Source organism: Sebastes fasciatus, chromosome 11 (assembly GCF_043250625.1).
Source record: "Sebastes fasciatus isolate fSebFas1 chromosome 11, fSebFas1.pri, whole genome shotgun sequence".
Classification (NCBI taxonomy): Eukaryota; Metazoa; Chordata; class Actinopteri; order Perciformes; family Sebastidae; genus Sebastes; species Sebastes fasciatus.
In genome coordinates this window covers 31,031,378-31,059,351 of record NC_133805.1, presented here as the reverse complement: position 1 = coordinate 31,059,351, position 27,974 = coordinate 31,031,378, and the positions used below count along the sequence as shown (strand labels likewise).

At 37.4% G+C, this 27,974-nt stretch overlaps 1 protein-coding gene across 1 annotated transcript; it reads left to right on the top strand.

Annotated features, from left to right (window-relative positions):
• On the top strand, nucleotides 1-27,961 carry LOC141777726 (protein NLRC3-like). The gene is made up of 10 exons (XM_074652242.1): nucleotides 1-643; nucleotides 1,055-1,192; nucleotides 2,215-2,331; nucleotides 4,130-4,227; nucleotides 5,008-6,808; nucleotides 8,426-8,599; nucleotides 24,557-24,733; nucleotides 25,572-25,745; nucleotides 26,280-26,453; nucleotides 27,207-27,961. The coding sequence occupies exons 2-10, from the start codon at nucleotides 1,074-1,076 to the stop codon at nucleotides 27,226-27,228; spliced, it is 2,856 nt and encodes a 951-aa protein (XP_074508343.1). The 5' UTR covers nucleotides 1-643; nucleotides 1,055-1,073; the 3' UTR covers nucleotides 27,229-27,961.
• Nucleotides 27,962-27,974: the final 13 nt, after the last annotated feature.

Below are 27,974 nucleotides of genomic sequence, written 5' to 3'. Positions count from 1 at the left end.
AATTTAGCACCAAATCTGTGGAACAAAATTTGGTATCAACCCCAAAACTTGCTGCAACAACTTATGAGACATAACAGAGCATGGGGATGACCATCATATACTTCTATCATAATGCTCTAAACCCTGATACACTTTCACTATTTATTTAAAGTAATTCATTCATGTTTATTTCTGATTTATGACTAGAACAACTTGACACACAGCGCTGAGCAGCATCTCAAATTAATCTTCAGCTTTCAGATGATGTCCACCACTTCTATGTGACATCTACTGCTGACCTGCTATCTCCCCCTAAATACCCCCTGGACCCCCCTAAAGAAGACTAAAACGGGTCTATTGTGGGTCTCAGAGGGTTAATTCAGCCTGTTCAAGCCAAGAGAGATTCTTATGAACACATCATGTTAAATGGCTGTGAACACACACACACACACACACACACACACACAGATGAACTCAGCTGATTTCCAGTAAATGGAGAGAGGAAGAACCACACTGATCATGTGATGCAGGCTCATGAGAACAGGGAAGAAACCCTGAAAGGGGAAGTTTTCAGTTCAGTTCAGCTCCAGATTCCGTTTTGGGATAACGGAGCAGAAGACTGAAGACTGAAGGATGAAGACTGAAGACTGAAGACTGAAGCAGGGTGAGTGTTAATCCAACATTTTATTACTTCACTCTCAAAGTGTCTGAGTCAGTTTCCTCCCTGTGGACTGTAGAGGAGAGAAAAGTTAGAATGAGCTCAACAGTTTGATTCTTCTGTGAACACAAAGTCATGACTGGCTGAATAATCCTCATTAAACCTGCTGTAACCCAAGAAAACAAGCAGAAATTTAAAGAGAACTGACCAGGTGGAGCGCTGGCTAGTTTTATTATACTGTATACTGTGTGTGTGTGTGTTTGTGTGTGTGTGTGTGTGTGTGTGTGTGTGTGTGTGTGTGTGTGTGTGTGTGTGTGTGTGTGTGTGTGTGGTAGAGAGAGAGGGTGTGGGTTACGGTCTTGTACTAACTTGTTTCCGTTACATGCTCACAGTCAGTGTCCCTGTTTTACCTCTCAGACTGACTTCAGATCAGAAGATGGAGGTAGAGGAGGACAGAGCAGAGTCTCTAGTCTCCGGTCGTCTGTCTATGAAGAGTGATCGGTCCAAAGGTCTTCCTCTGGACTTTAGTAATGAACCTGGACCCTCAGAGTCAAAGTAAGACAGCTGCTACTAAGTCATTTATAGGACTCATTTTCTCTTTCCTTTCTGTTGATTTTGTGTTTCTATTTTAAAATTATTAATACACTGACTATAAGGACGTATGTATATATACTGTATTAATACACTGACTATAAGGACGTATATATATATACTGTATTAATACACTGACTATAAGGATGTATATATACTGTATTAATACACTGACTATAAGGATGTATATATACTGTATTAATACACCGACTATAAGGATGTATATATACTGTATTAATACACCGACTATAAGGATGTATATATACTGTATTAAGACACTGACTATAAGGACGTATATATATATACTGTATTAATACACTGACTATAAGGATGTATATATACTGTATTAATACACTGACTATAAGGATGTATATATACTGTATTAATACACTGACTATAAGGACGTATATATATATACTGTATTAATACACTGACTATAAGGATGTATATATACTGTATTAATACACTGACTATAAGGACGTATATACAGTATATACTGTAGATGTAGCAGCGTCATCATGCAGAAACCTACGTCAGGTCACCATGTGGGAAAACGTCTTTAGAAGGTCTTGAATGGAAAACAGCATTTTGATGCTAAAACATTCGTCCGTAGTTCTCAGATTTGAATACATCAGGAACACCACTGGGAAGATACAGAATGATATAAAAACTAAATCATGGCATTGGCATGATTTAGTTCATTGTGTGTTTATACATTTAATTTCTACTAAAATGTATTTGTTAACTGAAGTTTAACAAACTTTTTGTGACAGAAATAATGAATTTGAGCATTCTTCCTCTTTGTATCTGTGACAGCTGTCAGTCACCCAGAACAGCTGTAATCTAAGAGGACTAATACAAACTTTTAAAGCACATTATTGACAGTAGCAGTAGTTTGTGTATGTAGAGCTACTGAAATGTCTTTGTCATCAGAGAGTTTATCAAGGATTCATGTGATGTGAATCAAATCATCTTGGTGTTTGCAGAGGTCAGTCCAGACCGATAGCAGAGTCTCCAGTACCCAGCTGTCTGTCTATGAAGAGTGACCAGTCCATGAGGTCTCCTCTATTCTTCAGTAATGAACCTGGACCCTCAGACACAAAGTAAGAGACTGTTTCTACTGTGCACTGACCTGATGGATGATGATGCATTGAGGATGAAGACTAAATGTTCTACTAACAGATTTATATTCCTGATGCAGAACTATTAGTGCAGATACTGTTTCAACCTCAGATGGATCTTAGTCTGGGTTTATAGCCACAAACTACTGATTGTATTTCTGTAACAAAACACCTGAGAACCTCCATTTCACAATTTACACGTCAAGAAAATGTTCATATTTTTGCCCGAACGTTGAAGTCGCTGTAAAGATTTACAACTATTCAAAATCTGAAAGAATGAGCTTCAAATTTGTGTAATTCATTCTCTCACATTTCTCCTCAAAATACTGTGTTGGTTTCACTTCTCATAAAATCAGCTGTTATGACAGCTGAAGGATGTATATATACAGTATATACTGTACATGTAGCAGCATCATCATCTAAGTTACTGTATTAATACACTGACTATAAGGATGTATACTGTATTAATACACTGACTATAAGGATGTATATATATACTCTATTAATACACTGACTATAAGGATTATATACAGTATATACTGTAGATGTAGCAGCGTCATCATGCAGAAACCTACGTCAGGTCACCATGTGGGAAAACGTCTTTAGAAGGTCTTGAATGGAAAACATTCGTCTGTAGTTCTCAGATTTGAATACATCAGGGACACCACTGGGAAGATACAGAATGATATAACAACTAAACCATGCCATGCCATGGTTTAGTTTTTAAGCTCCATTTCGCAATTTATCATCAATTTAAATCATGTTTTCATTGAATGGAATGTTTCGTTCACAACTGTGAAATGGTCTAAAGACCTGCAACTATTCAAAATCTGGAAGAATGAGCTTTAAATGAGTCATTCAGTTTCTCACATTTGTCCTCTAAATATGTTGTTGGTTTGACTCCTCCTAGAATCAGCTGTTAGGACCTACTGGGTGTCATCTTGAATCAGTGCACATCATAATTGTGCAACGTGGTGAAAAATCATCTGTATAAAATATTTGCTCACCTTGATCATATGTGTTGATGGTTTGAGTTTGTTCTTTCACTACATGTGTAAAATATGGTGAAGGAAACATCTGCTCAAAGGTCCATTTACTAATGATCCAGAGCTTTCAGTTGAAAGCTTTGGACTATTTGTAAGTGGACCTTTGAGCTTAGATTCTCTGCACCACATCTTGTTTCTGAAGGTCAAGAACAAACATCTCTGGTGTAAAACGATCTGCTGACATGAAATGGTCAAATGTAGATTTGTACCACTTCTGTTTATAGAATATTTGAATTCATGTCTTCATTTGATAGTTGACAGTAGAAAGTGGCAGGAAACATATTGACATTAAAAAGAGGAACATCAATGAACACCAGAGTTACATGCTGTGTGTCTCAGACTGCTGGTCTACCTCAATATTTAGACCACTTCTAACCTCAGTTCATGAGCAAGTTGCAGTTCTTTTTTTATAGTTTATATAGTTTATATAGTTAATTCGCCTCCAAAATAATATCAATGTTTTAAAAAGTCCGTTGTTCCTCTTTAATAAAGAAACTTCAGCCAGATCACTAAATGATTAATAAGACAGTCAGACAGGAAAAGCAGCTAATTCTTGTTTATTAAAGCAGGAGAGTTAAAATAAAGGAACATTTTCATCACAGACTGAATGCTGAATTCAGTAGTAACACTTTAACTCTTCTCTGTGACCATCTGAGCTTCAGTGTCGGACAAGTCTTGATATTCTTCACCAACAATCAACAAATGATTTTAGTAATAAAGTAATGTCTCCACAGAGAGAAGGAGAGGAGTCATGCTTCTGTGGAGGAGCTGCTGTCCAGATCCAGAACAAGACCTGGACCTCAGACAGCCAATCAGACCAGCACTGTACAAAGTAAGACTGTAGATGTGTCTGCTGATGTCTTCATGTCTGGAAACTTGTTGTTTTAATACACTGACTATTGTTGTGACAACTGTTTAAGATCTTCTCCATCATACATATCTGCTCTGCATCACTTGTACTTTGTTCTCCTTTGAGAGAAAATCTGAACCAAGAAGAAATAATGTTATATTTGTATGTTTTGTTTTTATAATAGCACTCCGTCTTTGCATCAACCAATCAGAATGATGTTTGTTCTCCATCTGCATAGATGCAGATGGAGAACTATTAATCTCTGTAAAGCAACAACATTACTGTTCTATCACAGACAGACAGACACACTGATGAAAGGGGAGTTATTTTCTTGTCATTGTCGTATAACAATACATGCTCATAGGGGATCTCTTGTTGAGTCTCTAAATTATAGAGTACGGTCTAAGCCTGCTCTATATGAAAAGCATCTTAAGATAACTTCTGTTATGATTTGACACTATATAAACATAAATTGAATTGAACTGAACTGAACAGGAGCCACAGACTTTGAACAACATTAGCTTTCCTGCTACAGTCTCCTTCTCTGACTTACAAACACACGTCTTGTCCTGCAGAGCGACTTGTTGAAAAACTATTAAAAATAAATATAAAAATCATGTTGACGTTAGTTTTGACTTCAAGAAGGGATGATGACTTTATAACCTTTACTTCTTTATATGTTCTTATATTGATTATTTTCATATTGGCATTAGAAATAATAAGTTTATTTGTTTTGTCTTAAACTTTGTTTCTCTCTTTCAGCAGATAGAGGTCTGCAGGCGGTTTTAGATGAACATAAGATCAGTCTGAGGAGGAGATGTGAATGTGTGACTGAAGGAACTGAAGGAAGTGATGAAACAGGAAGTGGAACCCTCCTCAACAGGATCTACACTGAGCTCTACATCACAGAGGGACAGAGTGAAGAGGTTAATACCCAACATGAGGTGAGGCAGCTTGAGACAGCTTCCAAGAAGGAGACCCTCCATGACGCTCCAATCAAGTGCCACGACATCTTTAAAGCCTTACCTGACCAACAGGGACGCATCAGAGTCGTTCTGACGAACGGCGTCGCTGGCGTTGGAAAAACCTTCTCAGTGCAGAAGTTCACTCTGGACTGGGCAGAGGGCTTGGAAAACCAAGATGTCAGTCTGGTGGTTCTGCTTTCGTTCAGGGAGCTGAACTTGATCAGAGATGAGCAGTACAGTCTTCTCATGCTGCTCCGTGTTTTCCATCCAACATTACAAAAGGTCACAGCAGAGAAGCTCGCTGTCTGTAAAGTTCTGTTCATCTTTGACGGCCTGGATGAAAGCAGACTTTCACTGGATTTCAAGAACAACGAGGTTGTGTCTGATGTCACCCAGAAGTCATCAGTCAACGTGCTGTTGACAAACCTCATCCAGGGGAATCTGCTTCCCTCAGCTCTCGTCTGGATAACTTCCCGACCTGCAGCAGCCAATCAGATCCCTCCTGCATGTGTTGACAGGGTAACAGAAGTACGAGGCTTCACTGACGCCCAGAAGGAGGAGTACTTCAGGAGGAGAGTCAGTGATGAAGAGCTGTCCAGCAGAATCATCTCACACATCAAGACATCCAGGAGCCTCCACATCATGTGTCTAATCCCAGTCTTCTGCTGGATCACTGCTACAGTTCTGGACCACATGTTGACTACAGACCAGAGAGGAGAGTTGCCCAAGACCCTGACTGACATGTACTCACACTTCCTGTTGGTTCAGACAAAGAGGAAGAAGCAGAAGTACGGTGAGGAACATGACACGAGTCCACAGGAACTGACGGAGGCTGACAGGGAAGTTCTTCTGAAGCTGGGGAGGCTGGCGTTTGAACATTTGGAGAAAGGAAACATAATGTTCTACCAAGAAGACCTGGAGCGGTGTGGTCTGGATGTCACAGAGGCCTCGGTGTACTCAGGAGTTTGTACAGAGATCTTCAAAAGAGAGTGTGTGATCTTCCAGAAAACAGTCTACTGCTTTGTTCACCTGAGCATTCAGGAGTTTCTGGCTGCAGTCTACATGTTACACTGTTACACAAACAGGAACACAAAGGTACTGGAGGACTTCCTTGGAGAAGGATATGTTCATTCTACCCTGGATGACTTCCTGAAGAGAGCCATGGGGAAATCCCTTGAAAGTAAAAATGGCCATCTGGACCTGTTTGTTCGCTTCCTTCATGGCCTCTCTCTGGAGTCCAACTGGAGACTCTTAGGAGGTCTGCTGGTTCAGACAAAGAGCAGTCCAGAAATCATCCAGAGAATCATCAACAACCTGAAGGAGATGAACAGAGATAAAGTCTCTCCTGACAGAAGCATCAACATCTTCCACTGTCTGACGGAGATGAACGACCACTCGGTACATCAGGAGATCCAAGAGTTCCTGAAGTCAGAGAACAGATCAGAGAAGGAACTCTCTGTGATCCACTGCTCAGCTCTGGCCTACATGCTGCAGATGTCAGAGGAGGTTCTGGATGAGTTGAACCTGAACAAGTACAACACAGCACAGGAGGGACGACAGAGACTGATTCCAGCGGTGAGGAATTGCAGAAAAGCTCAGTAAGTCTAGATGTGATTAACTTTATAGATCAGTGTAGATTAGTAGTTTAGTTCTTGAAATATACACACTATAAATTATTCTTAAAATATATTATCCTTATAAGTGTTCCACGTGTTTATCACATAAATATGTCAGTTGTATTTTGTCACAGATGTTCTTGAGCTGTTTCAAATGTTGAGTTCAAAATGTTTCAGTAGTTTGTGTTTCTAGCTGTCAACTTAATGAACACACTTATTCTATTTATTTCTAATAATTGTTACATTTTACAGTTTTTTCTTATTTATGTTTTTGTGTGATGGAGACGACATGTGAACCTAGTAAAACAAATGAAAAAAACAAAAGATCAGCTGTCTGGTGGAGCGCTGGGTCTAACCGGTGTAACGGCAGCAACAGAACGTTTGCTGGCGGGGAGTCGGGGTGGTCCTGGGTTCAGAGCCCTGGTGCTGGGGTTTACACTGGCTGAATATGAGCTAACTGCTAACTGGGGGTACGTCTCCTGGAGCTGCTGCACACTCTACTCCCGGCGAAGCAGCCTCCCGGCGGCGAGGAGGACGAGGCGGGGGTGCAAATCGATTTCTCGTTTCTGCTTCTTCTGATAATAATACTTTAACACATTACAGAGACACACGGTAAAATAATACTTTAACATGTTACAGAGACACACGGTAAAATAATACTTTAACATGTTACAGAGACACACGGTAAAATAATACTTTAACATGTTACAGAGACACACGGTAAAATAATACTTTAACACAAGCTCTTTGGTGGATTATGTGTTTTTCAGGAGATGCTCGGACAGATTCAGAAAAGATGGAAATACACAGCTTCCACCAATAACAGCGGTCTGATGAATATATAACAGCAGAATGGTAGAATTCAGACTTTTTAATAGATCTTATACACACCAAAGATCAATGTTATGTTTTTAATGCTGATACACTGATAACATCTTTCTGATGACATTATGTTGAAAATAATGCAACCTTATTAGTTCTTTAATTGTGTTTGTGAGCTGAATACATTTGATGCTGAGAAAAGAGTGTTAATGACAAAACGCCATGCAGTCATCAAAATATCTAATTTTATGAATGTTTGATTATGTACAAGTCTAATATTATTACACAATTTGTTTAATTTCTCTACCGTTTGGCAGCAGTCACTGAATTTTCCCATTTATGGACGTGAACCTGACAGCAGCAGGTAGTTAGCAAAGAGAGGTCATCTTTATCAGCTGTATTATTATTACTTATTCACTGAGTTTTAAAAATGCTTTTTTAATCAAGAAGGCTTCATGCTAACTTTGTGGAGACAGACCTGGGATCAGATCACACTGACAGACTGGACATTAGGGAAGCCTCAATGTAACTACATGTTCTCTCTCTTCATCTGCAAGATTAAAGAAAAACAAAGATTAAAAGTCTGCAGGTTTGAGAGAGAGTGATAATTATTGTTTCATGTCAAACAGTGAGATAAGATTAGCTGAACCACTGATGTGAGGAGCAAATGTTAATCAAAGAAGTATATATCAAACTGTTTAGTCATCAAATGCATGAAGTAAATATAAACTGTCCTCTTTTATAATAACATATTTTGTCATTTTTGTGTCATGACAGACTTTCTGACTGTGGACTCTCACGTACTCACTGTGAAGTTGTTGCCTCAGCTCTGAAGTCCAACCCCTCCCATCTCAGACGGCTGGACCTGAGTAACAACTACCTGTGGGATTCAGGAGTGACGCTGCTGTCTGCTGGACTGGAGAGTCCAAACTGTAGACTGGAGAGTCTGAGGTCAGTTCACTTTATGTAGTTTGTACACAAACTCTCTACGCACACAGCAGAAGCTTCAGTTGGTTGCAATCTCCTTACGTCACCGCTAGATACTGCCAGATCCTACAAACTGGACAGTAGTATAAGACTGGTACGTTTGCGCGTGCACGTGAAAAGCGCGTGCACGTGCGTGCGTGTGTGTGTGTGTGTGTGTGTGTGTGTGTGTGTGTGTGTGTGTGTGTGTGTGTGTGTGTGTGTGTGTGTGTGTGTGTGTGTGTGCGCGCGTGCGTGTGTGTGTGTGTGTGTGTGAGTGTGTGTGTGTGTGTGTGTGTGTGGGGATGCAGGCGCACCCTGGTGACCCTGGTGACCTTTATGTAACCCTAGGGCTGATGTTAATTATTGGTAGTTGACCAATGTGTGTGTAATGTGCCTGTGTGTGTGTGTGGGGATGCAGGCGCACCCTGGTGACCCTGGTGAACTTTATGTAACCCTAGGGCTGATGTTAATTATTGGTAGTTGACCAATGTGTGTGTAATGTGCCTGTGTGTGTGTGTGGGGATGCAGGCGCACCCTGGTGACCCTGGTGACCTTTTTGTAACCCTAGGGCTGATGTTAATTATTGGTAGTTGACCAAAGGTGTCTGCTGTAGGTGTTATCAGTTGCTCCACAACAAAAAAAAAGAAGACCCCATCCTGTGGATCCTGATGCAGATAAAAAATACAGTTGTATCCCAATATGTGTCTTTATTACAGTATCATTAAAAGTTCAAACAAACCCCTGGTCCCTGTGTCCAAAATGTTTTTGCTTTTTGATGTTGCCACAGAAGACCCATACTGTTGATCCTGAGTCAGATAAAAAAAAAAGTCGGTTGTATCCAAGATGTTATCAGTTGCTCCGTAAACAAAAGAAGACCCCCTCCTGTGGATACTGCGTCAGTGAACAAAATACAGTTGTATCTCTATATGTGAACTCCGTTGTATCCAAGAGGTGTCTTTTTATTACAGTACCCATAAAAGATCAAACAAACCCTAGTGTGCTGTGGTCAAAATGTTTATGGCTTTTGATGATGTGGTGGTTGGTACTGTTTGCAGGCTATATCAGCATGGATCCTGTAACCATATGTTTGTTTGTGAGAGGGTGTATGGATTAGCGTTGTTCGTAGTCGATATTAACATGTATCCAGGACAAATGGTGTGAGAAGGGAAGTATGTCATCTCCTTCATGTCATCTCCTAAAATTCTTTATGAGATGTATCTGTGAGAGGGGGTGGGGTATGGGGTGGTATTGTTTGTAATAGATATCAGCATGTATCCAGGGACAAATGGGGTGGATGTGAGCGGGATGGGGGTCATCTCTTGTATGCCATCTCCTAAAATTCTTTAGGAGATATATCTGTGCTGTAATGATTTGTTAACATTTAAATTGGTAGATGTGTGTTAGTACACCACTAATTTTGCTTGTAGTCATCTCCCAAAAAAAAAAAGCGGTGCAATGTCGGTAGAGTTACAATATAGTGGGTTTTTAAAAAAAAAAAAAAAAAAAATGTATGTAGTGTGAATGGGGCAACCTCAAGCCCTGTCAACCATGCGTATTCATGAGATGTCACTAGCTCCATCTTTTACCTACACTTTGTGTATATAGTCAGCATTCAGCTGAGGTCGTGTTTACCAAACTTCACAACTTTTGAAGAGGACGCTTTTCCTAACGCCACTCTTGCATTTTGCACATTAGGTACAGTGTTCTTTTCTTTGGATGCTTCATTTTTGGCGTCTGTGAACATAGAGCTGATGTGACTTGCCAAAAAGCCCCAGTTTTGTCTCATCTGTCCAAAAGACATTCTCCAAGAAGCTTTGTGGCTTGTCAATATGCATTTTGGCAAATTCCAGTCTCACTTTTTTATGATTTGGTGTCCTCCGGGGTTGTCTGCCATTAAGTCCACTTTGGCTCAAACAGGAGAAAATGGCTCATGGACTACTACTAAAACACTATGAATACTATAGAACTAACTAGCATTGTTAGAAAAATAATTATTAATGGGACAAATTTCTTGGGTATTTTAGCGTGCGATCAACTGCCTAAACACATCAGGCTGCTTGGAGATGGTCTTATAGCTTTTACCTTTAACATGCTTGTCTATAATTTTCTTTCTAATCTCCTGAGACAACTCTCTCCTTAGCTTTCTGTGGTCCATGTTCAGTGTGGTACACACCATGATACCAATGTTTAATGTGTCCCTATGGTCAAATTATTTTTCAATCTTTTCTAGGGGTACCATCATTTTTGTCCAGGCCAGCTTCATTAGTTTTTTTTTTTTAAATGATTCTGAACCAAAATTCAAAAACATTAGCTGATTTTCATTAGTTCATTTTCAATAAATTTTTATTTATTATTACTTTTTGTCAGTTTCAAGTTATTTCAGTGACCATTGTTTTTTTTTTTATTCTTTCTTTAACGGAAGGGTACCAACAATTTTGACTATGTGTGTAGATACACACACACACACATACAGTATATACATATGTCTATATCCACCACCCGCTTACATATAGATATCCACTTAGACACATTCGCTTACACAGTTATCTATTCTATTTTACAGACAAAAAAAAAAAAAAAGGACATATTTACATCCCTTTAGTTGACCTTTTTGTCGACATTACTTATTAATTAATTTTGTTTAACTCCAATCCTCACCCTGACTCAAAGTAGCCCACCCATGATCAAAAATGATATTCTGTTCTTTTATTTCTATTAACATCCCTCTCAAGAACCCACTGATGTTTCAAAAACATTTTGAAATGTTCAGTGTTTAACTGTTGTCTTTTTATAGCTTTAAATATAAATGCTTTCCCCATCATAATGATGATGTTGTTCAGGTCTTTTCCTTTTTTTCATCACCCCTTAAATCACCAAACATTATAGATAAAGGACAACTATAGAAATTTGATTTGTAGACTGAGATCCACTTTTTTCAACGTTAATCCAAAATAATGCAACTTCCTTACAATACCAAAAATAAATGAATGTCTGACTCCTCTTCCTCCTCACACAATCTACATATGTCACATTGTTGGATGCCCCATTTTTATTTTTTTTAGCATTCTCTTAGTAGGCAAGAATTTGTAGATTAGTTTTAGTTGTAAAATTCTAATGGAGACATCAAAAGAAGTTGTGTAAATACATGCATATACTTTCCTCCATGGGATACATTTGTCTAACAAATACCCCCATTTTTGACTGGATAGCTACTGGTGTAGCAGAAATGTGTTTAAGTTGCATGTATAACTGATATATTTTCTTGTTTATTTTTGTCTTATTCATCCATGTTGTGTCCTTAATGTAGGGGTAACATGCCATTTGTTTTGTACATAATAATAGCTTCCTTTTCCAGATCTGAGGTATAGCTGCACAGAGTTGATTAAAGGTAAAAAGGTCACAAACATTACCGTATACTATTTTAAATTCATCATAAGTCTTGATTTCACCCCACTATTCAAGAGGTCATTTATAAATAATATTCCTTTTTTCAAACATTGATTCAATAAAGATACGGTGATCATTAATCAAAATATTTCTATTATACCACAACACTTGGCTCTGGATTTCATAACTTCACTCTGGTTGATGATATTGGTATTGAAACCAACTGACTATGGCCTCTTCCAAAAAGCCGGATAAGTATGGAAATGACTTTCTTGTTAATATAGTGAACTGAAAAGCAGTTAACTGGAGGTAAGGATAGAGTTCTTTGTGGAACAGAGGATGAGCAGACCTCAATCATTTTGCTGAAAACCACTGCGGATTTAAGATACATTTTGGTATAAGGGATGCTTTTAGTGCAAAGTTGAGTGCCTTAAGGTTTAACAATTTAAGTCCACAGTGTTTGTAATCATTATACAGATAAGCTCTTTTAATTTTGTCAGGCTTCCAACCCCATATGAAATCGAACACATTTTGCTCATATTTTTTAAACAGCTCCTCTCCTGGGGTAGGTAATGACATGAGGATATAGATAAACTGAGGAATCACTAAGGAATTTATCACGGTTATTTTTTTCCATATAAAGTTAAGTTAGTCATTCCCCAAACTTTTTAATTTTCTGTCTACTGTATGTAGCTTTCTATCAAAGTTTTCCTTCGTGATAAGGTCCATGTCTTTAGGGATATGTATACCAATGACATCTATTGGGCCATCTGACCATTTTAGTGGGCAGATTACTATAGATATTAAAATTTGTACCTTTCAGAGATCCAATTCGCAGCACAGTACATTTATCATAGTTAGGTTTTAGTCCGGAAATTACTGAGAAGTTATTCAACTCTTTAACCAAAGCAGTAAAGGATGCAACATTTGGTTGATTTTGAAAGTTTACATCGTCCGCATACATTGATATTTTTGATTCCAAACTATTTATTCTCAAACCTTCTATGTTGTTATTCATTCTTACTTTTTGTGCTAAGATTTCTATAGCTATAATAAATAGATACGCAGACAGTGGACATCCTTCTTTCAATCTTCTATATTGCTTAATTGTTTCAGAAAAAAAACATTGTTTATTATTTTACACTTTGGATTACTATACATTACTTTTTATCCAACTAATTAAAGAGTCTCCAAAGTTAAAATATTCTAAACATTTATAAATAAAATCCAAACGTACTTTATCGAAAGCTTTCTCAAAGGCAGCAAAAAAAAAAAAAAAATGAAAGCAGGGGTTTTTGTTGAGTCATAATATTCAATTATTTCAATTATTTGTCTAATACTGTCACTGATAGATCGACACTGTAAGAAGCCACACTGATCTGGATGAATAATATTGGGCAGTACTAGTTTTAATCTGTTTGCAAGACATTTGGCTAATATTTTAGCATCGTTACATTGTAGTGTGATTGGCCTCCAATTCTTTAGAGTAGTGGGATCTTTATACCTTCCACCTGAATCTTGTTTCAATAATAGTGAGATTAAACCTTCCTGTCGAGTTTCTGTAAGTTGTTTTTTGCTATATGACCAGTTGAAGGTGTTCAGCAAAGGTGTTTTAACAGACTCATAGAAGGTTTGATAAAAGTTTACAGGTATGCCATCGGCTCCTGGACTTTTTACCTTTTTCAAAGGAGTTAATAGCTGGATGTAATTCCATCCAGCGTAATAAGTCCCTCACAAGATTTTTTTCTTTCTCTGTTAACTTTACGGTATTATCGTCTTGAGAATTGGGGCTAGTATTTTGAGGCAATAAATCCTCTGGTGGGCTCTGAAAGGAGTACAATTTTGAAAAATAATTATGTTGTACCAGCAAAATTTCCCTTGGTTTTTTCAATGATTTTATTTCCTACTACAAGCTTCAAAACATTTTTCTTTACAGTGTTTTTATACTGCAGATTTAAAAAATATTTGGTTGATCTCTCCCGATTTTTTCCAGCCATTCTATTCTATTTCTCAAATATGATACGTTGGCTTTCTCTGCACATAGTCTTTCTAACTCTCTTTCCTTGTGCTCAAGATTGTCCAGTAGAGCTTGTGACACATTTGTATTATTGTCTACCCGTTCTGTTAAATCTTCTATCTCAGCTATCAATATTTTTTCTGTCTCCAAACGATTTTTAATTTTCCTTGAGCTGTATTGAATGCAGTGCCCCCTTAAGGTGTATTTTAAAAGCATCCCATATAATCAAAGGATCCGCTGTATCATTATTCACTACAAAGAAATCTTTTATGAATTTGTTTGTTGTATCTATAAACTCTTTATCCTTCAATAGCTTCTGATTTAATTTCCAGTATCCTGGACCCCTATGAAACGTTGTGGTACAAATGCTCAAGGTTATAAGATGATGATCTGACCTAAATCTCTCTTTAATCTCGACTTTATTCATTTTTGGAGTCAAAGAAAATGATGTTAAGAAATAATCTATTCTGCTAGCCTGATTTCCTCGTCTCCATGTATATCTTGTTTGCTTTGGATTTTGCAATCGCCATATGTCAATTAAATCTAGTGAGGTCATGAGGCCAGAAATAGCATTATATGCTCTAGAATGATAATTCTTAGTTTGTATGCCTTTTCGATCCAGATCTACATCCAACACAGTGTTGTAGTCTCCTGCCATTATCAAATTTTTATCATGTAGTTTTTTTTTTCTTGCAACATGTTGAATATATCTTGAAAGAAGAGTGGATCATCAGAATTAGGTGCATACAGATTTACTAATACAAATTCTAGGCTATCCACCAATATATCTTGTATAATATATCTACCTGCTTGATGTATTATTGTATCTTTGACCACAATATCTACTTCCTTTTTATACATTATCATTACAACTTTAGAATTTGAGCATCCGTGTGAAAAGTATATGTTATCCCCTTCACTCTGTTTTCCATTTAATCTCATACAGTTGGGTAGTGAGTCTCTTGTAAACAAAATATATCATAGTTTTTATCCGTAAGCCAACTAATAAAGTGTCCCCTTTTCTTCCTATCAGCTAAACCGTTACAGTTGAAGCTTGATATTACTAACTTAGACATATTTGATCTTCAATTTATGAGCGCAAAACTAAGAACAAAAGATCATCATTTTTTTATTTTCTGCATTGATGATCTTTTGTTCTTAGTTTTGCGCTCATAAATTGGGATTGGATGTTTTGTTATAGTAAAATGTTTCTCTTAGACGCTATTTAAAAAGGGAGAGAAATATGACAATAGAAAATATATCATCAGAGGATGGAAGAAACAGGAAATACGTGAAGGTGGGAAGTTGGGTTGGTATGGTGTGTCCAGGAATGGGCAATGAGAAGAGGGGAGAGGGGAATAGCTTAGTGTAGCAAAGCAAATTGCATTATTTGAACCACCTTCAATTACTGTAAGACAATCAGACTTACGGTGCCCCTTTTATAATTAAGCAAGGCGAGCTCAGGCTGAGCATCCCAATCTTACGTCAGTTTACTCGAGGGATCCAAATATGATCCTGTGTTATATGCTTCTGTTTTTGTATTTTATTTTTTAAATTTACTTTATTATATTACCTTAATTGTTTTTGCCTTTTGTATGTTTTCTTTTTTTTCAGCCCCTTCCCGTTGTTTTGGTGTCACTATTATTATTTCCATCCTTTTTTTTTTTCAAGAATCATGAAAGTATAGAATCCACTGAAGATCAAATATGTCTAAGTTAGTAATATCAAGCTTCAACTGTAACGGTTTAGCTGATAGGAAGAAAAGGGGACACTTTATTAGTTGGCTTACGGATAAAAACTATGATATATTTTGTTTACAAGAGACTCACTCTACCCAACTGTATGAGATTAAATGGAAAACAGAGTGGAGGGGATAACATATACTTTTCACACGGATGCTCAAATTCTAAAGTTGTAATGATAATGTATAAAAAGGAAGTAGATATTGTGGTCAAAGATACAATAATACATCAAGCAGGTAGATATATTATACAAGATATATTGGTGGATAGCCTAGAATTTGTATTAGTAAATCTGTATGCACCTAATTCTGATGATCCACTCTTCTTTCAAGATATATTCAACATGTTGCAAGAAAAAAAAAACTACATGATAAAAATTTGATAATGACAGGAGACTACAACACTGTGTTGGATGTAGATCTGGATCGAAAAGGCATACAAACTAAGAATTATCATTCTAGAGCATATAATGCTATTTCTGGCCTCATGACCTCACTAGATTTAATTGACATATGGCGATTGCAAAATCCAAAGCAAACAAGATATACATGGAGACGAGGAAATCAGGCTAGCAGAATAGATTATTTCTTAACATCATTTTCTTTGACTCCAAAAATGAATAAAGTCGAGATTAAAGAGAGATTTAGGTTAGATCATCATCTTATAACCTTGAGCATTTGTACCACAACGTTTCATAGGGGTCCAGGATACTGGAAATTAAATCAGAAGCTATTGAAGGATAAAGAGTTTATAGATACAACAAACAAATTCATAAAAGATTTCTTTGTAGTGAATAATGATACAGCGGATCCTTTGATTATATGGGATGCTTTTAAAATACACCTTAAGGGGGCACTGCATTCAATACAGCTCAAGGAAAATTAAAAATCGTTTGGAGACAGAAAAAATATTGATAGCTGAGATAGAAGATTTAACAGAACGGGTAGACAATAATACAAATGTGTCACAAGCTCTACTGGACAATCTTGAGCACAAGGAAAGAGAGTTAGAAAGACTATGGGCAGAGAAAGCCAACGTATCATATTTGAGAAATAGAATAGAATGGCTGGAAAAAATCGGGAGAGATCAACCAAATATTTTTTAAATCTGCAGTATAAAAACACTGTAAAGAAAAATGTTTTGAAGCTTGTAGTAGGAAATAAAATCATTGAAAAAACCAAGGGAAATCTTGCTGGTACAACATAATTATTTTTCAAAATTGTACTCCTTTCAGAGCCCACCAGAGGATTTATTGCCTCAAAATACTAGCCCCAATTCTCAAGACGATAATACCGTAAAGTTAACAGAGAAAGAAAAAAATCTTGTGAGGGACTTATTACGCTGGATGGAATTACATCCAGCTATTAACTCCTTTGAAAAAGGTAAAAAGTCCAGGAGCCGATGGCATACCTGTAAACTTTTATCAAACCTTCTATGAGTCTGTTAAAACACCTTTGCTGAACACCTTCAACTGGTCATATAGCAAAAAACAACTTACAGAAACTCGACAGGAAGGTTTAATCTCACTATTATTGAAACAAGATTCAGGTGGAAGGTATAAAGATCCCACTACTCTAAAGAATTGGAGGCCAATCACACTACAATGTAACGATGCTAAAATATTAGCCAAATGTCTTGCAAACAGATTAAAACTAGTACTGCCCAATATTATTCATCCAGATCAGTGTGGCTTCTTACAGTGTCGATCTATCAGTGACAGTATTAGACAAATAATTGAAATAATTGAATATTATGACTCAACAAAAACCCCTGCTTTCATTTTTTTTTTTTTTTTGCTGCCTTTGAGAAAGCTTTCGATAAAGTACGTTTGGATTTTATTTATAAATGTTTAGAATATTTTAACTTTGGAGACTCTTTAATTAGTTGGATAAAAAGTAATGTATAGTAATCCAAAGTGTAAAATAATAAACAATGTTTTTTTTCTGAAACAATTAAGCAATATAGAAGATTGAAAGAAGGATGTCCACTGTCTGCGTATCTATTTATTATAGCTATAGAAATCTTAGCACAAAAAGTAAGAATGAATAACAACATAGAAGGTTTGAGAATAAATAGTTTGGAATCAAAAATATCAATGTATGCGGACGATGTAAACTTTCAAAATCAACCAAATGTTGCATCCTTTACTGCTTTGGTTAAAGAGTTGAATAACTTCTCAGTAATTTCCGGACTAAAACCTAACTATGATAAATGTACTGTGCTGCGAATTGGATCTCTGAAAGGTACAAATTTTAATATCTATAGTAATCTGCCCACTAAAATGGTCAGATGGCCCAATAGATGTCATTGGTATACATATCCCTAAAGACATGGACCTTATCACGAAGGAAAACTTTGATAGAAAGCTACATACAGTAGACAGAAAATTAAAAAGTTTGGGGAATGACTAACTTAACTTTATATGGAAAAAAATAACCGTGATAAATTCCTTAGTGATTCCTCCGTTTATCTATATCCTCATGTCATTACCTACCCCAGGAGAGGAGCTGTTTAAAAAATATGAGCAAAATGTGTTCGATTTCATATGGGGTTGGAAGCCTGACAAAATTAAAAGAGCTTATCTGTATAATGATTACAAACACTGTGGACTTAAATTGTTAAACCTTAAGGCACTCAACTTTGCACTAAAAGCATCCCTTATACCAAAATGTATCTTAAATCCGCAGTGGTTTTCAGCAAAATGATTGAGGTCTGCTCATCCTCTGTTCCACAAAGAACTCTATCCTTACCTCCAGTTAACTGCTTTTCAGTTCACTATATTAACGAGAAAGTCATTTCCATACTTATCCGGCTTTTTGGAAGAGGCCATAGTCAGTTGGTTTCAATACCAATATCATCAACCAGAGTGAAGTTATGAAATCCAGAGCCAAGTGTTGTGGTATAATAGAAATATTTTGATTAATGATCACCGTATCTTTATTGAATCAATGTTTGAAAAAAGGAATATTATTTATAAATGACCTCTTGAATAGTGGGGCGAAATCAAGACTTATGATGAATTTAAAATAGTATACGGTAATGTTTGTGACCTTTTTACCTTTAATCAACTCTGTGCAGCTATACCTCAGATCTGGAAAAGGAAGCTATTATTATGTACAAAACAAATGGCATGTTACCCCTACATTAAGGACACAACATGGATGAATAAGACAAAAATAAACAAGAAAATATATCAGTTATACATGCAACTTAAACACATTTCTGCTACACCAGTAGCTATCCAGTCAAAAATGGGGGTATTTGTTAGACAAATGTATCCCATGGAGGAAAGTATATGCATGTATTTACACAACTTCTTTTGATGTCTCCATTAGAATTTTACAACTAAAACTAATCTACAAATTCTTGCCTACTAAGAGAATGCTAAAAAAAATAAAAATGGGGCATCCAACAATGTGACATATGTAGATTGTGTGAGGAGGAAGAGGAGTCAGACATTCATTTATTTTTGGTATTGTAAGGAAGTTGCATTATTTTGGATTAACGTTGAAAAAAGTGGATCTCAGTCTACAAATCAAATTTCTATAGTTGTCCTTTATCTATAATGTTTGGTGATTTAAGGGGTGATGAAAAAAAGGAAAAGACCTGAACAACATCATCATTATGATGGGGAAAGCATTTATATTTAAAGCTATAAAAAGACAACAGTTAAACACTGAACATTTCAAAATGTTTTTGAAACATCAGTGGGTTCTTGAGAGGGATGTTAATAGAAATAAAAGAACAGAATATCATTTTTGATCATGGGTGGGCTACTTTGAGTCAGGGTGAGGATTGGAGTTAAACAAAATTAATTAATAAGTAATGTCGACAAAAAGGTCAACTAAAGGGATGTAAATATGTCCTTTTTTTTTTTTTTTGTCTGTAAAATAGAATAGATAACTGTGTAAGCGAATGTGTCTAAGTGGATATCTATATGTAAGCGGGTGGTGGATATAGACATATGTATATACTGTATGTGTGTGTGTGTGTATCTACACACATAGTCAAAATTGTTGGTACCCTTCCGTTAAAGAAAGAATAAAAAAAAAACAATGGTCACTGAAATAACTTGAAACTGACAAAAAGTAATAATAAATAAAAATTTATTGAAAATGAACTAATGAAAATCAGCTAATGTTTTTGAATTTTGGTTCAGAATCATTTAAAAAAAAAAAACTAATGAAGCTGGCCTGGACAAAAATGATGGTACCCCTAGAAAAGAGTGAAAAATAATTTGACCATAGGGACACATTAAACATTGGTATCATGGTGTGTACCACACTGAACATGGACCACAGAAAGCTAAGGAGAGAGTTGTCTCAGGAGATTAGAAAGAAAATTATAGACAAGCATGTTAAAGGTAAAAGCTATAAGACCATCTCCAAGCAGCCTGATGTGTTTAGGCAGTTGATCGCACGCTAAAATACCCAAGAAATTTGTCCCATTAATAATTATTTTTCTAACAATGCTAGTTAGTTCTATAGTATTCATAGTGTTTTAGTAGTAGTCCATGAGCCATTTTCTCCTGTTTGAGCCAAAGTGGACTTAATGGCAGACAACCCCGGAGGACACCAAATCATAAAAAAGTGAGACTGGAATTTGCCAAAATGCATATTGACAAGCCACAAAGCTTCTTGGAGAATGTCTTTTGGACAGATGAGACAAAACTGGGGCTTTTTGGCAAGTCACATCAGCTCTATGTTCACAGACGCCAAAAATGAAGCATCCAAAGAAAAGAACACTGTACCTAATGTGCAAAATGCAAGAGTGGCGTTAGGAAAAGCGTCCTCTTCAAAAGTTGTGAAGTTTGGTAAACACGACCTCAGCTGAATGCTGACTATATACACAAAGTGTAGGTAAAAGATGGAGCTAGTGACATCTCATGAATACGCATGGTTGACAGGGCTTGAGGTTGCCCCATTCACACTACATACATTTTTTTTTTTTTTTTTTTTAAAAACCCACTATATTGTAACTCTACCGACATTGCACCGCTTTTTTTTTTTGGGAGATGACTACAAGCAAAATTAGTGGTGTACTAACACACATCTACCAATTTAAATGTTAACAAATCATTACAGCACAGATACATCTCCTAAAGAATTTTAGGAGATGGCATACAAGAGATGACCCCCATCCCGCTCACATCCACCCCATTTGTCCCTGGATACATGCTGATATCTATTACAAACAATACCACCCCATACCCCACCCCCTCTCACAGATACATCTCATAAAGAATTTTAGGAGATGACATGAAGGAGATGACATACTTCCCTTCTCACACCATTTGTCCTGGATACATGTTAATATCGACTACGAACAACGCTAATCCATACACCCTCTCACAAACAAACATATGGTTACAGGATCCATGCTGATATAGCCTGCAAACAGTACCAACCACCACATCATCAAAAGCCATAAACATTTTGACCACAGCACACTAGGGTTTGTTTGATCTTTTATGGGTACTGTAATAAAAAGACACCTCTTGGATACAACGGAGTTCACATATAGAGATACAACTGTATTTTGTTCACTGACGCAGTATCCACAGGAGGGGGTCTTCTTTTGTTTACGGAGCAACTGATAACATCTTGGATACAACCGACTTTTTTTTTTTATCTGACTCAGGATCAACAGTATGGGTCTTCTGTGGCAACATCAAAAAGCAAAAACATTTTGGACACAGGGACCAGGGGTTTGTTTGAACTTTTAATGATACTGTAATAAAGACACATATTGGGATACAACTGTATTTTTTATCTGCATCAGGATCCACAGGATGGGGTCTTCTTTTTTTTTGTTGTGGAGCAACTGATAACACCTACAGCAGACACCTTTGGTCAACTACCAATAATTAACATCAGCCCTAGGGTTACAAAAAGGTCACCAGGGTCACCAGGGTGCGCCTGCATCCCCACACACACACACAGGCACATTACACACACATTGGTCAACTACCAATAATTAACATCAGCCCTAGGGTTACATAAAGGTCACCAGGGTCACCAGGGTGCGCCTGCATCCCCACACACACACACAGGCACATTACACACACATTGGTCAACTACCAATAATTAACATCAGCCCTAGGGTTACATAAAGGTCACCAGGGTCACCAGGGTGCGCCTGCATCCCCACACACACACACAGGCACATTACACACACATTGGTCAACTACCAATAATTAACATCAGCCCTAGGGTTACATAAAGGTCACCAGGGTCACCAGGGTGCGCCTGCATCCCCACACACACACACACACACACACACTCACACACACACACACACACACACGCACGCGCGCACACACACACACACACACACACACACACACACGCACGCACGTGCACGCGCTTTTCACGTGCACGCGCAAACGTACCAGTCTTATACTACTCTGGACCCTTAACCACAGACCTTATTTCAGGCATCTAACTAAAAACCCATTGACTTCCAGACGAGGGAACAGGCAGTGCTAAAATGCTAACTCATCTCTGGGTTTTAGGACTCATTCCTGTAGCTCTCTATTTGAACATGTCTTAAGGTGCAGCAATCTCATAAACACGTATTGCACCAACTTAAAGGCATATAAGTGATGATTATGAACGACACCATCTAATCAGAGGTTTCTATGGTTCTAAGTTATTCCCACGTTCTTTTTGACAGCAGATCTACGTAACTGTGCGCTGTTTTCATGCCAGCATTGTCTAATTATTTGAAGCCACAGACATTTAGATTGCATCAAAAATCAAATCAATATTCTGCGTCAAAAACATCTTTGCAGGTTCATATTTCTCTCAAGTCTATCTGAATACAATACTCACATGTGCATATGTACATTCAAAGAGTTATTGATGTCTGTCATCATTCCTTCTGTCTGTGAAGCAATCCTCGTATAACCTGAGTGTTACGAGATGAGGACTAAATCCACAGTCTTGTTCTGTGTAAATGACCTGTAAAGTTGATCTTAAACTAATCGGAGGCTTCAGCAGTCTGAGTTAGACGTATTAGGGCTGGGTGACTTGGACAAAATCAAATATCACAATATTTTTGAACAAATACTTCGATATCGATATTGCGACGATATTGTAGGATTGACCATTGGTGCTTTCACAAATTATTTACACAATGAGGTTTTTGATAAATATTCATCAGTAATGTGGATCTCATGACGAAGTGTAAATGACAAATAATATAACAGCTAGAACAGTCTGGTAAGTTCAGATCATTACATCACTTTATTGAAATGTAGCCTTTAAAACCAGGAAAAGACAACACTTATGTCATATCACGATAAAACAATATCCAAAATCTAAGAAGATATCTCGTCTCATATCACGATATCGATATAATATGGATACATTGCCCAGCCTTAGTATGTATCCAGTCAGTATGTTGTGTTTGACAGTTTCCTTGTTGAGCTGCAGGAGGATTAGTAACACAAAGAGGGAATTTGGTACTAAACAGTCTGTAACTTTGGTAAACACTAGGGGTGGGAAAAAAATCGTTTCACCTTTGTATCGCAATTTTTTCTCTACGATTTAGAAATAGATTTTTTAATGCCATAATCGATATATTTGCTCCATTTGAGTCTATGTGGAGGTAGAAGGAAGTTGCCGCTTTTATTGTTGTACTCTGAGTAGCGTGACGTCATATCCATTCCAACCAAAACAAACTGCAGCGAGCCGAAACGAGAAAGTCTAAACACTTTGGGTTTCACACATTGACAGGAAAAGCAGAGCTAGACATCACGGCTAAAGCTGCATGCTAACTCTGTCACGGACAGGAAACGTTATCGTATGGCGGTAACGTGCCGGTCGAGCTGGCCGTCGCTCTTATCTCGTTGGTCAAATGGGCTGACTCTACAACTGTAGAGCACCCATAACTGACATTTATGTTAAATGTATTTAGCCTTTGATTTTGGGGTTTTGCTGGAAAAAATTTAATAAATACTTCCTGAAAATGACTGATATATTTGACTTCAGGACATCTCTGACTACATACATGCTGAAAATCAAACAATTTTACTGGATTCATTTAGATATTTTCCAAATTAAAAATCCCTAGAAGTGTATGATTCAACTTTTTCCAATGGTCTAGTGTTAAAAAAAGTTAACAAAAATCGCAATAATTGTAATATCGAATCACAATACTTAAAAATCACAATACATATTGAATCAGGGGGGAGTTGAATCGTCCCAGCCCAGTAAACATCCACTTGATTTGTCGGACTCAGACTGCTGAATCTTCATATTAGTGACAGTTGAACTTATGAAGTAATTTCTTACAGTGTAGTTGTGTTATGAAGGGACCACTTCACAGGAGGAATGATTATTGCCACCAATAACTCTTTTAATGTACATATGACATATGGCTGTTGTTTATAGACACACTTAAACAAATGTGGACCTTTCCTGTAAATGACATAAACCTGCTAAGCTACCAGATACAGTGAGAAGAAGGCCATGTAATAAATGAGGTAATGAAGTCCAACAAGTCTGATTAATATTGATCCTCTAATTCCAGACTTGACAGAGATCAGCAGCATGTTATTGATGTGTGTTGTAATGAATAGGTGTATGAATGTTGTGGTGACATCTGGATGATGTCTGTAGAAGGCTGACATTATGATGATCCACAATAACACAATGACAAAGTCACTCTACTCATGTTAGGGAAAAGATCATTGATTAGGACATAGTAATGTTGAGCTACACATTTAAAACCTAAACACATCTGACTGGATTATAAAGTGATTTTTATCTTCATTATTTATTCTTTATTCAGATTGAATGGCTGCAGTTTGTCAGAGATCAGCTGTGCTTCTCTGGCCTCAGCTCTGAAGTCCAACCCTTCCCATCTGAGAGAGCTGCAGCTGAGTAACAACAACAAGCTGAAGGATTCAGGAGTGAAGCTCATGTGTGGTTTTCTGGAGAGTCCACACTGTAGACTGGAGACTCTGAGGTCAGACACCATCTTTTACTTCTGTACTGAGATTAATATGATGTGAAAGTTCTGCTGACACTAAACTGCAGACATAAGGCTGATATTATACTGATCTACACTGAGTATCTTAATGCTAAAGTCCATTTTCTTCTTCAGTGGTTTAGTCCATTGACTGTGGCAGAGCAATGTTGAGCTACACATTTAAAACCTTCATATATCACAACACCTGAATTCATCATGTTAAAATAAATTATAAAAAAACATAAATATGAAGAATAAATAAATAATCTCTATTTCAGCTATCAGACAATAACAAATATATGCAGTATTCTTTTTTCTATACATTTATGAAGCTATATAATGCTTATACTGACTGAAGAGTTTAAACTGAAGATGCTTTGATTTTATGACTCCACTATTCCTAAAATATATATTGTAGATGAGTTTTGTTCACATTTCCCCAAAATCCATCCTGACATATTTGACATCTTTAGAAACTTTGAGATCTTGAGTCAAATCTTGAATCAGTTTCTGTGGTTTTTATTTGTGTTTGGCTACTCAACATGAGTTTGTATAGATGGATCCACTGGTGGAGCTGTCAGAGTTTAAGAGGTGAAGTCACCACGTCTTTATTGAAGTAGCAGCACGTTGTCATTAATATTAATGAGAGTTCTGTTTCACTGTTTGTATTCGACAGTTTTTAACCTGCATCCTGTTGGCTTCAGGTGTTTGGAGTTTACATTTTCTAAACTTCTACGTTCTAAACCTTCTTCAGCTCTGAACACATTATTAAACATTGAATGATTTCAAGCAGGAACGTTGTCTTCTAAACTTACATCATTTATTCTTTATTCAGATTTTGGAGCTGCAGGTTGTCAGAGATCAGCTGTGCTTTTCTGGCCTCAGCTCTGAAGTCCAACCCCTCCCATCTGAGAGAGCTGGAGCTGAGTGACAACAAGCTGAAGGATTCAGGAGTGAAGCAGCTGTGTGGTTTTCTGGAGAGTCCACACTGTAGACTGGAGACTCTGAGGTCAGTTCACTGACTCTCTGTTACTGTTAGATATCTTATATCTTTAATTAACAATTCAACCTGATTTATGTACAAACATAACTTACATCCATAAAGTTGTTGATGTCCTTTTCTTCATATTTTCATGTTTCTTGAACTAAATTCAGTCTGCAGTCACTAAAGACTTGTGTTTCTTAAAGAAAGTGTAGAAAATGTCCACTGTTAGTTGTTAAAGTAAATGAATGTTTATCATTGTTGGTAAATGGTCACATCTGGATACAGAAGATCCTCTGAACTAATATTGATCAAGTTTACTTCATGAAGTAGAAATATTTCTCAGGTTTCTGTTTGTTTCAACGTGTTCCACAAATAATGTCTGATCATTGATATTGATCCTTCAGCACACACACATAGATGAACACAGAGATCAGCAGCATGTTATTGATGTGTGTTGACATGAATAGGTGTATGAATGTTGATGTGACATTTGGATGATGAACACATCTGATTGGATTATAAAGTGATTTTTATCTTCATCATTTATTCTTTATTCAGATTGAGTGACTGCAGTTTGTCAGAGATCAGCTGTGCTTCTCTGGCCTCAGCTCTGAAGTCCAACCCCTCCCATCTGAGAGAGCTGCAGCTGAGAGACAACAAGCTGAAGGATTCAGATATGAAGCTGCTGTCTGATCTGGTGGAGAGTCCACACTGTAGACTGGAGACTCTGAGGTCAGTAGAGGGTCGGAGTCGGTCCATGCTGGTTTCAGCAGTATTGTTGTGATGTGTTTCTTCCATTAAGCTGTGAGAGGAGAACGGTGACACACACAGAGAGAGAGAGAACAGTCAGCCAATCAGATCAGCCAGAAGCTTGTTGTGATCATGTGTTAGAGTTGATGTGAAGAAGATGTTGTTGTTGTGTTCATGTCTCCAGGAAATAAAGCTGGATTACAGCTGACAGCATCACAACATGTATAGAGACAGTGGTCCTCATCCATCAAACTGTCGTACCATCAAATCTGATCAGAAAGTCTTTGTTCTCTCATTGATCAGTTCATCTCTGTCACAGCTCTGAGATCAGTCTGACTGAAGCCTCACATCACTGGCTCTTATTTCATATAACCGTGGTTACATTTAGTAACCATGATGTGGTCTGCCCATAGAGCTATTAAAGGAGGGTAACGGGATGAGGGTGTGGAGGTTTAGTGTCTATATTAACTCGTTACAGTCACTAGGAGCAGCAAACTGGAATGAGTGACGACCACAGGAGGTGCAGACTTTAGGAACGACCACACTGATGAATTTGCTAGAAGATAAATTGCGGTTCCTGTTGGAGATATTGAGTAGTGAGCAGAGATATGGAGGTTGGTTCTGCCAATGATAGTTTTATAAATGAACTCTGTGCTGCATCAGTGACTGACAGCTGATGAAGGGAGTCTCTGTAAACACTGATTCATGACTTCTGTTCTCTTCTTCTCTCATCAGATGGTGGTCTCCGTCAGGGTGAGTGATCAGAAAAGTGGATGTGTTGAGAGGATCAGCCGTGTCCTGATGATCCACAGAGGTTCACCACCTGGACCTGCATCTTATTTTGTCTTTTTTATTCATTCATATATTCTGAACCCAAAGTGCCTCTGCAGAATAGTTCAGTTCATGACAACATAACTATAGATTAACACATGTAAATAGATCTGTCTGCTCTGCTTTGTGTCGCAGACCGAGGCTGGAGCGAGGGCTGGGAGGAGGAGTTAAAGGAGGGTTCTCTTTATACATCCATGATTAAAACCAATACCAGCCATTTCTCATATTATAGAAGATAAATATTTGCTTGTAACAAACAGAATGAATGAGATAAACTCTGAATTCAGTCGAGGCCTCACTTCAATTTCTCAACTGACTACAAACAGATTATGTCTGGATTTAGGTGTAAAGTCAGCTCCTTCATATTTAATACAATGTTTGATATAAAATAAACAAACAGAACAGATTAACATGCGTACTCTAGATTTTATATTCACTAATCATGTACGTACAGGAGGATTCCAGTTTCATGTGTGACTCTGCCAGTTTTCACGTTACATGACTGAACACAGACACATAAAGTCGCCCGTGGAGCTTCTTCCCTCAGAAATCTGTGTTGAAGCGGTCGTTCTCACCACCGTTCATGTTCTGTTGTTCCTGCTGGAGCTGCTTTCTGCCAGCAGATGTCACCGTTCCCTCTGTTTTACCACAAAGGAGGTTTATCTGAACGAT

Bases quoted from the DNA above. Each gene is read 5' to 3' on its own strand.
- LOC141777726 (XM_074652242.1), top strand. From the start codon at position 1,074: ATGGAGGTAGAGGAGGACAGAGCAGAGTCTCTAGTCTCCGGTCGTCTG. The intron at 4,228-5,007 runs GTAAGACTGTAG...TCTCTCTTTCAG, and splicing joins TCAGACCAGCACTGTACAAA to CAGATAGAGGTCTGCAGGCG. The intron at 6,809-8,425 runs GTAAGTCTAGAT...GTGTCATGACAG, and splicing joins AGGAATTGCAGAAAAGCTCA to ACTTTCTGACTGTGGACTCT.